Below are 14,320 nucleotides of genomic sequence, written 5' to 3'. Positions count from 1 at the left end.
CTTGTGCTATGGGAGTCTTGTTAAGGAAGTCTGATCCTAAGCCGACATGTTGAAGATTTGGACCTACTTTTTCTTCTTTAAGATGAAGGGTCTCTGGTCTGATTCCGAGGTCCTTGATCCATTTCGAGTTGAGTTTTGTGCAGGGCGAAAGCTAGGGGTTTAATTTCATTCTGTTGCATATGGATTTCCAGTTTTCCCAGCACCATTTGTTGAAGAGGCTATCTTTTCTCCATTGCATATTTTTGGCCCCTTTGTCTAATATGAGAAAATTGTATTTATTTGGGTTTGTGTCCGTGTCCTCTATTCTGTACCATTGATCTACCTGTCTGTTTTGGTACCAATACCATGCCATTTTTGTTACTAGTGCTTTGTAGTAGAGTTGAAGATCTGGTATTGTGATACCCCCTGCTTCACACTTTCTGTTAAGGATTGCTTTAGCTATTCTGGGTTTCTTATTCTTCCAGATGAATTTCATAATTGCTTGCTCTATTTCTGTAAGGTACATCATTGGGATTTTAATTGGAATTGCATTGAATCTGTATAGCACTTTTGGTAGTATGGCCATTTTGACAATATTAATTCTGCCTATCCAAGAACATGGAGATCTTTCCATCCTCTAAGGTTTTCTTGAATTTCTTTCTTTAGTGTTCTGTAGTTCTCATTGTAGAGGTCTTTCACCTCTTTTGTGAGATTGATTCCCAAGTATTTTATTTTTTTCGAGGCTATTGTGAATGGGGTAGTTTTTCTAACTTCTCTTTCTGAAGATTCATCACTTATGTATAAAAATGCATTGGATTTATGAGCATTGCTACTTTACTGAATTCACTTATGAGTTCTAAAAGTTCTCTGGTGGAATTTCCTGGTTCCTCTAAATATTTAATCATGTCATCAGTGAACAGGGATAGTTTGAGTGTTTCTTTTCCTATTCGTATCCCTTTAATTTCTTTGGTTTGTCTAATTGCTCTGTCTAGAGTTTCAAGGACGATGTCGAATAGAAGTGGTGAAAGAGGGCATCCCTGCCTTGTTCCAGTTTTTAGGGGGAATGCTTTTAGTTTTTCACCATTTAGAATGATATTGGCCATGGGCTTAGCGTAGATGGCCTTTACAATGTTAAGGAATGTTCCCACTATCCCTATTTTTTCTAGTGTTTTGAGCATGAAGGGATGCTGTATTTTATCAAATGCTTTTTCTGCACCTATCAAAATAATCATGTGATTCTTCACTAAGTCTGTTGATAATGGTGAATGACATTTATTGATTTCCTGATGTTGAACCAACCTTGCATCCCTGGGATAAAACCCACTTGATCGTGGTGCACTAATATATTAAAAATATTTTTTTGTATGCGATTTGCTAAAATTTTGTTGAGAATTTTTGTGTCGATGTTCATTAATATTGGTCTGAAATTTTCTTTCCTCAATGTGTCTCTGTCTGCTTTAGGTATCAGGGTGATATTGGCTTCATAGAATGAGTTTGGGAGTGTTCCCTCCTCTTCTATTTCATAGAATACTTTGAGGAGTATTGGAATGAGCTCTTCTTAAAAGGTTTTGTAGAACTCGGCTGAGAACCCATCTGGTCCTGGACTTTTCTTTGTTGGTAGGCTTTTGATGACCTCTTCTATTTCATTGCTTGAAATTGATTTATTTGTGTATGTCCTCCTGGTTCAGTTTAGGTAATGCATATGTCTCCAGAAACTTGGTGATGTCTTCGAGGTTTCTGTTTTGTTGGAGTATAGATTTTCAAAATAGCTTCTAATTATGTTTTATATTTCACTCGTGTCTGTAGTGATATTTCCTTGTTCATTCAGAATTTCAGTAATTTGAGTTTTCTCTCTCTTTCTCTTTGTTAGTGTGGCTAAGGGTTTATCAATTTTGTTTATTTTTTCAAAGAACCAACTCTTATTTTGTTAATTTTTTCGATTGTTTCTTTTGTTTCATTTTCACTGATTTCAATTCTGATTTTAACTATTTCCTGTCTTCTCCTACTTTTGGTGTTGGTCTGCTCTTCCTTTTCTAGGGCTTTGAGCTGTAGTATTAAGTCGTTTATTTGTTGATTTTTACTTCTTTTGTTGAATACGCTCCATGAAATAAATCTTTTTCTAAGTACTGCTTTCATAGTGTCCCAGAGATTTTGATATGTCTTTGTTCTTGTTTACTTCTAAGAATTTTTTAATTTCCTTCCTGATGTCTTCTGTTATCCATTCATCATATAATAGCATATTATTTAATCTCCAGGTATTGGAGAAGTTTCTGTTTTTATTCTGTCATTTATTTCTAATTTCAATCCATTATGATCTGATAGAGTACAAGGTAGTATCTCTATCTTCTTGTATTTGCTAACAGTAACTTTGTGGCATATAATATGGTCTGTTTTAGAGAAGGATCCATGTGCTGCTGAGTGTATTCGTTCTTTGTTGGATGGTATATTCTATATATGTCCGTTACGTCTAAATTGTTGATTGTGTTATTGAGATCTGTGGTTTCTTTATTCAATTTTTGTCTGGATGATCTGTCCAGTGGTGAGAGAGGTGTGTTAAAATCACCTAGTATTATTGTGTTGTGGTCTATTTGATTTCTGGAATTGAGAAGGATTTGTTTGATGTACATGGATGAGCCAATGTTTGGGGCATAGATATTTATAATTATTATGTCTTGCTGATTTATGCTTCCCTTAAGCAGTATGTAATGTCCTTCTTTATCCCTTCTGACTAGTTTTGGCTTGAAGTCCACATTATCAGAAATGAGGATGGATACTCCAGCTTTTTTGCTGTGTCTGTGTGCATGGTATGTTTTTTCCCATCCTTTCACCTTTTGTCTGTGGGTATCTCTTTCTATGAGATGAGTCTCTTGCAGGCAGCATATTGTTGGATTTTTCTTTTTAATCCAATCTGCCAGTCTATGTCTTTTGATTGATGAGTTTAGGCCATTAACATTCAGGGTTATTATTGTGATATGATTTGTATTCCCAGTCATTTGACTCATATTTGTTTTTTGACATGATTTGGTTTCTCCTTTATTTGGTTATTCCTTTAGGCTAGTTCCTCCCGTTGCTGATTTGCATCATTGTTTTTCATCTTTTCCTCATGGAATATTTTGCTGAGAATGTTCTGTAATGCTGGCTTTCTTTTCATAAATTCTTTTAGCTTTTGTTTATCATGGAAGGATTTTATTTCGTTGTCAAATCTGAAAGTAAGTTTTGCTGGGTATGAGATTCTTGGTTGGCATCTGTTTTCTTTCAGGGCTTCGTAAATGTTGTTCCAGGCCCTTCTAGCTTTTAGGGTCTGGATTGAAAAATCAGCTGATATTCTTATTGGTTTCCCCCTGAATGTAATTTGATTCTTTTCTCTCGCAACCTTTAAAATTCTGTCTTTATTTTGTATGTTAGGTATTTTCATAATAATGTGCCTTGGTGTGAGTCTGTTGTAATTTTGTATATTTGGAGTCCTATAAGCTTCTTGTACCTGGTTTTCCATTTCATTCTTCAGATTTGGGGAATTTTCTGATGTTATTTCATTGAATAGATTGTTCATTCCTTTGGTTTGTTTCTCTGTGCCTTCCTCAATCCCAATAATTCTTAAATTTGGCCTTTTCATGATATCCCATAATTCTTGTAGATTCTGTTCATGATTTCTTACCATCTTCTCTGTTCGGTCAATTTTGTTTTCAAGATTAAATATTTTTTCTTCAATGTCTGAGGATCTGTCTTCCAGGTGTTCTGTCCTATTAGTTATGCTTTTTATGGAGTTTTTAATTTGGTTTATTGTTGCCTTCATTTCAAGGATTTCTTTCTTTTTTTTTTCAGTATCTCTCTTTATTGAAATGATCTTTTGCTTCCTGTATTTGCTCTTTTAACTGTTGATTGGTGTGATCATTTAATGCCTGCATTTGCTCTTTCATCTCCTCATTTGCTTCCCTGATTGTTTTAATTATGTACATTCTGAGCTCCCTTTTGACACTTCTGATGTGCTGTCATTGGGTTTTATTGATACAGTATCTAGGTTTGTTTGGGACATTTTTTCTTCCCTTGTTTTCTCATATTGGTCTGATATCAGTGGGACTCTGAGATATTGCAGATTTCCTCTATTGGCTTATAGTGTCCCTGTAGATTTCCAGTATATCACCTCCCAGCCTTCAGTAGCCTGAAGTCTTGGAGGAACTTGATAATGCAGTGCTTCCGAAGAAAGCTGCCCCTAGCCTGCTACTGGGTCCAGAGCTGGGGGCTGGTTCTGCGTGGAAATCCTCTCACTGGGTGGTCCAACTCCTAGAAGCTGCCTATAGACAGGGCCTGCCCCCGCCTGAGGGAGCCAGGCTGCTGGGGGAAAGCCTCTCCCTGTCCTGCCTTGGTCCCAGAAGCCACCTGTGGGCTGGGGCCTGCAGCTGGGTTCAGGGCTTGGTATTGGCTCTGTGTGGAAAAGCTCTCACTGGGTGGGCCTGCTCCAAGAAGCTAGCTGTGGACCCCGCCTGCCGCCTGCCGCCGGAGGGAGCAGGGCTGCTTGGGGAAGTCTCTCGCTGCCCTGCCCGTGGGCCGGGGCCGGCTGCTGGGTCTGGGGCTTTGGGTTGGCTCTGTGCAGAAAAGCTCTCACTGGGTAGGCCTGTTCTGCGAACCTGGCTGTGGACCGGGCCTTCTGTGGGAGGGAGCAGGGCTGCTTGGGGAAGTCTCTCGCTGCCCTGCCCTGGTCCCAGAAGCCAGCTGCGGGCAGGGGCCTACTGCTGGGTTCAGGGCTTGGGGTTGGCTCTGTGGGGAAAAGCTCTCACTGGGCGGCCTGCTCCTAGAAGCTGGCTGTGGATCGCACCTGCCGCCAGAGAGAGCAGGGCTGCTTGGGGAAGACTCTCACTGCCCTGCTCCGAGAAGCTGCCCCCTGTCCTGGCCTCCCGCCTGGGCCGAGCTTCACCCTGTGGGCGAGACTCACCCTGTGGCTCTATGTTGGTCTGAGTCTCTCAATACCTCCCATTCTTGAATCCTGAGTTCTGAAGCGATAGGAGATGCAGTCACCCTCTAGTCTGCCATCTTGGATCTCTCCTATTTAGTGCTATCTTTGATTGAATACTTACTGTCTCCTAGGCATTGTATTAAGCTGTTGGGTTTCACAGTTTAGTCTAGAGACCTGTGAGGTCAGAACTATTTTTATTATAAGCCAAGCCGTTTTTTTCCTTTATTTTCACTTTCTGCTGTGCATATGGGTTTTCTAGGAGCTTCATGACAAATGATGATGTTCATATTCTTGTGTATTTTTGTTACAAAAACTTCTTAATATTAAATATGGCAAGTGTGTATGTATGTATGTGATACATAAATAACAATTTTTGCAAGTATAAAGAGATTAGAGATCAAAAAGATATAAACCATAGGATTGGGCCATTCATTTCCCACATCCAGTTCTCATTTAGCCTATGACTTGGTCTTTTGTATTGTTTTTTTGCAGAGAAGAAACTGAGCCTAAAAGTGGTAAAGCCAGGGTCTCATCCAGATTTGTGTCTACAGCTTCATCTGTTAACTTTGTTCTTCCTTAAGCATTTTTCAATTCTTAGATACTGAGTTTCCCATAGTCACTATTATATGCTTTTGATAATATCTAATTATAAAACTTTTTACATATTCAGAATCATTACTTTAAATTATATCCCAACAGTGTAATTAGTGGGTCAAAGAGAATATTTTCAAGGTACTTCATATGTATGAACTATATGTATATTCTCAAGTTTTAAAATTAGTATTTAACATTTTGATTTTGATCAACTGGTAATTCATGCAATTTTGACAGAGGTGAGTTTTTAGATCCTCATTTCTTCTTGAAATCAAGATTCCCATTAATCTGCACTTTATCCTGCATTCTGCATGATATTTGCAAGGGATAAAATAGTAATTGGCCAATAAAAGTGTTTCATTTTTTCAGTATATTTTAGGGATCAGATGTGATTACAGTGTCTCATGGCTTCCTGAGTCATAGCCATGTGACTAACCACTTGGATATACCAGCATATAGTTGCCCTGCTGGTGTTCTGGGTAGCTTCTTGATGGGGGCACTGGGGCAGGTAGGGATGCAGAGTGCATCATCACAAGCTGCTGCTTATTTTAGGAGTTTTCTTAAATGTTGATAAGTCTGTGAAAGGGCATTTATTAAAGAACATTAATTTTGTGTTCTATAGTTTTATGGCTATCTTAATGTCTTTTGACTTTGGGGATGTCCCACTATTTATGTTGTTACTTTAGTAAAGTTTTATAAGGATTTTTATTAATATAAGGATGTTTTTAAAGGAAAAAATTAATAAACTTTATTTTCTAAAGCAGTTTTAGGTTCACAGCAATATTGAGCAGAAGGTACAGAGAGTTCTCATATACTCCTTGCCCCCATGCATGCACAGCCTCATTCTGAACAATCCTGCACTATAGTGGTACATTTAATTATGATCAATGAACTTACATTGGCACATCATTACCACCCCAAAGCTCATAGTTTACACTAGGGTTCATTCTTGATGTTGTACATTCTTTCAGTTTGGACAAATGTATAATGATATATATTCACCGTTGTAGTGTCACGCAAAATAGCTTCTCAACTCTAAAAATCTTCTATGCTCTGCCCATTCATACCTCCCCAACCCCTTAATCCCTAGTAATCATTAATCCTTTTATGGTCTCCATAGTTTTGCCTTTTCTAGAATATTGTATGATTGGAATCATAGTGTACTTCTTTTACTTAGTAATATTCATTCAAATTACCTCCATGTCTTTTCATGACTTGCTAATTCATTTCTTTTTAGTACTGAATAAATATTTCATTATTTAATAATATACCATATCCATTCACTTCCTAAAGGATATCTTGGTTGCTTCCATGTTTTGACAGTTATAAGTAAAGCTGTTATAAATATCTGTGTGCAGGTTTTTGTGTCTGTAAAAATCTCATTTGAAAATAAGATTTCGCTTAGTTATGGTAATGTATTTTCTGTGCCAGATTCAGAAACACGAGTTGATCTGAAATTTCTGTACCCGGATTCTCCAAGAGATGGTCATACCTTAGAGATTCAGCAGCAAGCCCTGCTAAGAGAGCAGCAGAGGCGGCTGAATAGAATAAAAATGCAGGAAGGTGCTGAAGGTAAGGAATAGTCATTGAATTACAGAGAGTGTTGATAGATGGATTTCTTGTCAACTCTATGTCTGTTATATTGTGCTCCCCACACAGCTCCATGCTCATGTGGTGTTTTTGACACATTGTACCAGAGTTTGGCTTGGTAAGGGTACTGTATTCATGCATGAGAGGGCCCAGCCATTCACTATAGCCAGGAAGATCGAGTACTTTGATCATTCCAGGTGACATCTGTACCAGGAACTGGGACCAAAGGAAGGAATGCTGAGCCAACACATTAGTGCCCTATTGAGCATATGTCTACTATGTATGGGCAGTATGTTTGGATATGGCATAAAGTCTGTAAACCATTAGATTGGGTTATGTTTTTGTATAATCATCCAATCAACAGAGTGTCTACTAGGAGCACAGATACTGACCTATATTCAGGTGATTTGGTGTTGAATGAAATAGGCCACTGCTCTCAAGGAGCTTATACTTTGTTGGAGTGTGATGAATATTGCAAAAGAGAAATCTGGGGTCCCATGGGAGTAACTGGGGATAGGCGTGGGGGTGAGTGGCCACCTGAAGGCAGAGTGGAGCTAGTCTCAGAGAACATCAGTGGGTGCTTTTGATACCCAGATCTACTGCATGGCCCTCACACCTGTGTCTCATCCATTTTGTTAGCTTTCATGCCACTAAAGGTGGTCAAAAAAATGAGTTATAAAAACATAGCAATCAGATAACAAGTGTAGGAGGAATAGTCCTACCAGTTACTTTTCCTTGGCAGGCTAGTCTGGCTTGCACAATCTGAAGAAGTTTTTTGACCTCATGAGACAGCATCACAAGAATAAGTGATATAACACATTGGGCCCAGATCATAGGTGAAAAGTTTGATAAACATTTGTACAGGGAACTTCTTCCCTTCATCTGGTTCAGAATTTTTACTAAAGGCCTCATGTATCTCCCTGTGACAGCAGAATGACCCAATTGTACATCATCTGGAGAGGGAATTCATCAAGCAGCCTTTAATCTTTATATCCATTGTGGTATTGTTTTTCTTTACAACCCTCAAATGATGGTCTGATCCTGTGGGACCTTGACAACTTAAGACTGATTAGGCCAAAAGTAGTTCCAGTGGATACAGGTGCATTTTGGGACGGAGTGTATCCATCCCTATAGGAACACCCTCTGACTAAAGCAGACACTATGATAATGTAATTCATAAGAATATGGTCTAACTATTAACAGTCCCAAAGATGTCTGTAAAATATTTTGAGATGGAATGTAAGCTAATTATTGGCAGCCTCTTTTTTCCCAGAGGCAGTATCTAAAAGGACAAAATGTTTTGGAGAAACACATAGATGTCTGGTCAGATTGTAGAGGCTTGGGATACTTGATCCGACATTTCGGGCCCTAGAATTAGGTACCTAGAATGAACTTACTTCAATTCCCTTTTCAGTTTTCACTCAACATTCTGTGGGCTATAGAAATATGACAAAGATGGTGGGGAATACTGCATTAATCAGTTTTTTTCACCTGAAGCATCAGTTTTAATTTCACAATGACTGTTACATTCACTAATGTGAATGGGAGAATTTTATCCAAATATAGCAGATGCTGGGTTTTATTTATTAATAAACAAGTAATATTTTAAAAATATTTTTAACTGTGGTAGGTGAAAATTTCCAGTACTTAGTCATAAAAGATATTCCAAAATTTATTTTTATGTATTAAAAATTTTCGGGGGCTGGGGAGATAGCTCAGTCAGTAGAGTGCTTGCCTTATAAGCACAAGGCCCTGCGTTCGATCCCCAGCACCCCCAAAAAAAAAAAAAAAAATTCTAAACTCTTAATCTTGTTTTTATTCTCCATTGACTATAGCTGACTTAAGCTCCATCCCAAGTGCCAAAGTTCGAGAGCACAGAATGGTAAGTAGCCAGTTCTAACTTCTTGAGTTAGATGTTTGGGTGTAAAAATTTTTAGGAATATGATAAGTATTCCAAATTTTGAATTCTTCAGGAATATTGAATTAAGAAAGAATTTAAATTATGTCTCATAAATACAGTGGGTAGCTAGAGAAGTGTTAGTGTAATATGTAGAGAAAACATTGTAATGACTAAGAATAAGAGTTGAATGCTAGGCTGTGTGAGTTAATCTCTTTTTAGTCATGTGGTTTGGCAGATTATTTAATCTTTATGCCTCAGTTTCCTTATCTGTAAAGTGAAGATAATATTTATATCTGGGGTGGCTATAAGTATTAAATTAATATTTACAAGACACAGACTAGCTGGACATAAGTTCTATACAAATGTTTATTAAATAAAGATGTAGCATAAGGGTTGTGAGAATTAAGTGAGGATAAGCCCTTAGAATAGGGAGGGCCTGGCCTATATTGGGTGCAGAGTTAGCATTTTCTGTCATCAACGTTAGCATTAATTAGGGTCTATAATGTAAGTAGTGGTGAGGCCTATAAAGAAAATAAGCAAGGTAAGAAGTGACATTAATGTTACCTCTTCTTATCCTTAAGTGACATTTGTGTAAGACTGAATAAAGGGGAAGTGGGGGGTGAACTGTTTTTATTTAACAAATATTTGTAGAAACTGTTTCACATGCCTGGGGTACAGGAGTCAAGATGAAAAACAAATTCCTGCCTCTGGAGGCTTGTGTTCTGGAAGGAGGCAATAAATAGATTTATAAGTTAAATTATGGTGCTGAAGGAAAATGATAAGCAGGGAAAAGAGACTAAGGAGTACTGGGGTGGGAGGACTTAATAGTTTGAAATATAGTTTGAAACATCTCATTGAGGAGTTAATGTTCGATTGAGGATGCCAGGGAGGTGACCATTGGTTTTACATCTGGAGGAAGAATATTCCTGGCAGAGGCCTGACAGGGGTTATCTAGTGCATGTAAGGAGCAGGAAGTGGGCTGGGAGGTAGGAGGGATTCAAGCAAGGTTGAGTGGGGGCAAATGGGACACAGGTGAGCAGTGAGGTTTGTCCTTCAGGCCTGTGCAGATGATAAGAAGCTTCCAAAGTCTTGGCATGCAAGAGTTTCATGTTTTGTACTTATCACTGACTGCTATATGTTGAGAATAGGCTGAGTGTGATAGATTATTGCAATAATCTATGCAAGAGATAAACTGGCTTAGACTGGGGCAGGGTTAGTAGAAGTGGTCTCAAGTTGGATTTACTCTAATAGGAGACCCGATAGGATTTTTGGCATACTGAAGTGGGAGTATGAGAAAAGTTAAAGATGGACTTGGTTTTTTGCTGGGAGTTGCTATTTATAAAAGTGAAGAAGTAGGAAAAACAATTTTGGGGGTTGAGAAGATTGGGAATTTAATTTTGGCCCAATAAATTTGAGCTGCTTAGTAGACAACCTTGGGAGTCGATAAATAGACAGATTAGAGTTCAGGGGAAAGATGAAGGATGGAAATACACAAATTTAATCTTCTGTAGCACTGTTAGGAAATTGGTAATACCTTCCCCATTTTCAGCTAGGCTCTTACTTTCCCAGGGCTACCAGTTAGAATTAGTGCTGAATTTTGAACTGATAATGTTGCTGCTAATAGCTGCCATTTATTATTGCTCTAAATTTCACAAGGTATGCTTACCCCTAAAATTACATAAGAAGAGACAGATATTTAAAGGCTTATTATCTTGCCCATATTCACACAGCCAATACACCCAGATTTGAACCCAAGCCAGGCTCCAGAGCTCCTGCTCGTCCCCATACCACATGACCTGAAATATTTTGACACTTATTGGGGAAGACTTCACGTGTGGTTTCTTTACATGTGGTGGTTGTATTTCTCAGTGAAAAGATAATGACAATTAACATCTGGGGTTTTGGTTGAAATTCTGGATTAATAACAGCAATTTTTGCTGAGGAGAAGCTCAACATAAGCCAACAAGTTTATCATGGCTTTACAACAGCTAATAAATCTTGGACTCCTGATCTTCCTAGGAACTGGATTATATGAAAAATTATTTAGGATGAAACTGGGGATGATTGTCATGGTAAAGATAAGGCTTAGGTGAACTTTGATCACTCTTCATTTATGTGAAGGACTGTGATACAAAAGAGTGTGCTGGGCAATATGTGTGAAGTGCTCAGAATGGCTGATTCAGACCCTTTGATTCAGCTGCTATGATTATCATCTTCATACAAAGTAGAAGTAGAACCCTTGGGTAGTAAATTAAAAAGGAGAGGTAAATGCAGCATATGGAATTATTCACTGTAAGAGAACATTTTTATAATGAATGCTGTGCATGGGTGGAATTATTGCCTTAAAAATTAAAGGACAAGTCATCATTGCTTCAGTGTTCTAGCAAAGGTGGTGCAGAGAAATGCTATTGAATGACTTTAGGTTCCTTTGATATAAAAGTAGCATTATTCATTACTGTAAACTTCTGTATTTGTAAATGTTACCTCTCATTTGGGAGCTAATTATAATGCTAACCCAACCAAAACTAGCATTATTTTTTCCTTGTTCTATGTCCCATCATATCTATGCTATGTACTATGTCATCATGACAGTTGCTGTTGCATATGGTTGTCATTATGAGGGCATGCCTCTCTCCTTGCCATGGGACTACAGTCTGTCTACTCTGGAGCAGAAGCTCTTAATTCTTTGTACTTCTAGTTCAAGTATGGAGGAACTAGTATGCTTACTATACACAGATTTATTGAAAGGATGAGTGAATCTCAACAATGGTTTTTCAACTTTTAATATTTAATTGGATTCATTACTTAATATGTATATATTCAACAGTAATGCTATCCTTTGTTTTAGCTTCAACCATAGAGGACAGTGAGGAGTTGAATTAAATGACAGAATCTCAAGGAGTAATCAAGTCATACTGTTACCTTCACTATCTTGGTGGGGGTTGTGTGTGCTAATAAGGCTTTCCAATATTTTCTGGGTACTGGAATGTCATGTTAGGGGGAAGCAGTCAGTCCTGTTTCTCTCCCCATATTCTTTTTGGGAGGACAGTGTGGAAATTTTGTTGTTTTCCCACACAGGACTGATAAAAAGTTATTAATATATGATGTTTCTTTTAGCCCAGAGATGACACTGATGATTTTTTGAAAAATTCATTATTGGAATCTGATAGTGCTTTTATTGGTGAGTATATTTATTTAAATTCATTAATTCTATTTTATTTCATTATTACACAGTATTTATATTCTTTTAAGTGCTTTTCTTCATAACTAGTACTATATTTGTGCAAGATGATTGTGATTAAAAAAGTAATATTCTATTTTTACTCTTTTAATGAGTAATCATTAAATATGGCTTTTATAAGACATTTAGTTTTCAAAATCAGAATTGCTAAAATGAACTTCAAAAGCCTACACAAAAACCTGTACGTGAATGTTCGTAACAGCTTTATTTCTAACAGTAAAAAACCAGAATCAGTATAGATGTCCTTCAACAGGTAAAAGGTTAAGCAAACTCTAATACATCCCTGCCATGGAACACTGCTAAGCAATAAAAAGGAACCACTTGTTGAAATACTCAGTAACTTGGATGACTCTTTTGGGATATATGCTGAGCAAAAAAGCCAACCCCAACCAATTATATACTGTATGCATTCATGTATTCATCATGAAACTCAAGCAAATAGAATCATACAGTGTTTGTCCTTTTGTGACTGGCTTATTTCACTTAGCATAATGTCCTCAAGGTTCACCCATGTTGTATGTAGCATGTTTCAGATTCTCTCCCTCCACTTTTTTAAAAAAATTCTTTTACAGACTGCATTTTAATTCATTGTACACAAATGGGGTACATCATTTCATTTCTATGGTTGTGCACCATGTAGATTCATTTGTGTAATCATACATGTACATAGGGTAATGATGTTGGTCTCATTCTACCATTTTTCATTCCCTACTCCCTTCTCACTTCCCTCTATGTAATCTAAAGTTCCTCCATTCTTCTCTCACCCCCACCCCCTCCCCCATTACATATCATCATCCACTTAACAGGGAAAACATTCAGCCTTTGGTTTTTTGGGATTGGCTGATAGTCTCCAATTCCATCCATTTATCTGCAAATGCCATAATATTATTATTCTTTGTGGCTGAATAATATACAATCAATAATGTGAAGAGAGAGCCTAGAGAGTGGGAGGAAAATCTTTTCCACAAGCACTTCAGATACAGCACTTATCTCCAAAGTTTATAAAGAACTTATAAAACTTTACACCAAAAATACAAAGAACCCAATCAATAAATGAACCAAGGAACTGGACAGATACTTTACAGAAGACGACATACAGGTGATTAATAAATATATGAAAAAGTGTTCAACATCTCTAGTAATTAGAGAAATGTAAATTAAAACAACTCTAAGATTTCATCTTACTTCCATTATAATGGCTATTATCAAGAACACAAATGAAGGGCTGAGGGATATAGCTTAGTTGGTAGAGTGCTTGCCTCTCAAGCACAAGGCCCTCCTGGGTTCAAATCCCCAGCATGGCAAAAAAAGAACACAAATGATAACAGATGGTGGCGTGGATGTGGGGGAAAAGGCACACTTTTACATTGCTGGTGGAGTTGCAAATGGGTGCAGCCACCCTGGAAAGCAGTGTGGAGAATCCTCAGAAAACTTGGAATGGACCCACCTTTTGACCCAGTTATCCCACTCCTTGGTTTATACCCAAAGGACTTTCAATTAGCATACTACAGTAACACAGCCACATCAATGTTTATTAGCAGTTCAGTTCACAATAGCTAGATTGTGGAACCAACCTTGATGCCCCTCAACAGATGAATGGATAAAGAAACTGTGGTGTATATATACACAATGGAATATTATTCTCCCTGCTTTTTAAAAAGGCTTAAATGCCATTGTACCACTGTACTTTCAAATTTTGCTTATCCATTCAGCTATCAACAGATACTTGAATTGCTTCTCCCTTTTGGCTATTGTAAATGCTGCAATGAATGCGGGTGTATAGGGATGTACTGGAGTCATTGCTTAATCATATGGTAAATTTTTATTGATCATTTGAAAATTTTCTTCCAGTTACACAGCACTTACTCCATTTTACATTCCTACCAACAATGCACGAGAATTCAAAGTTTTACATATCTTTGCAAACATTTGTTAACTTTTTTTTGACAGTAACTATCCTTACAGGTGGTATCCTATTGTGGTTTTAATTTGCATTTCCATAATGATTAGTGAGATTAAACAGCTTTTCAGGTGCTTATTTGCAATTCATAATCATCTTTGCAAA

At 37.6% G+C, this 14,320-nt stretch overlaps 1 protein-coding gene across 7 annotated transcripts in view; it reads left to right on the top strand.

The window, feature by feature from the left end:
• The window catches only part of Cspp1 (centrosome and spindle pole associated protein 1), a 126,009-nt gene that overhangs the window by 100,918 nt on the left and 10,771 nt on the right, over positions 1 to 14,320 (top strand). For all 7 annotated transcript variants that reach the window (XM_047547476.1, XM_047547462.1, XM_047547448.1 and 4 more), the window contains 3 exons: positions 6,956 to 7,096; positions 8,950 to 8,996; positions 12,132 to 12,195. In XM_047547476.1, coding sequence (XP_047403432.1) covers positions 6,956 to 7,096; positions 8,950 to 8,996; positions 12,132 to 12,195 — 252 coding nt within the window. The remainder of the gene's footprint in view (positions 1 to 6,955; positions 7,097 to 8,949; positions 8,997 to 12,131; positions 12,196 to 14,320) is intronic.

Source organism: Sciurus carolinensis, chromosome 1 (genome assembly GCF_902686445.1).
Source record: "Sciurus carolinensis chromosome 1, mSciCar1.2, whole genome shotgun sequence".
NCBI lineage: Eukaryota > Metazoa > Chordata > Mammalia > Rodentia > Sciuridae > Sciurus > Sciurus carolinensis.
Note: the sequence above shows the minus strand (reverse complement) of the source record. Positions and strands in the feature narration are given on the sequence as shown.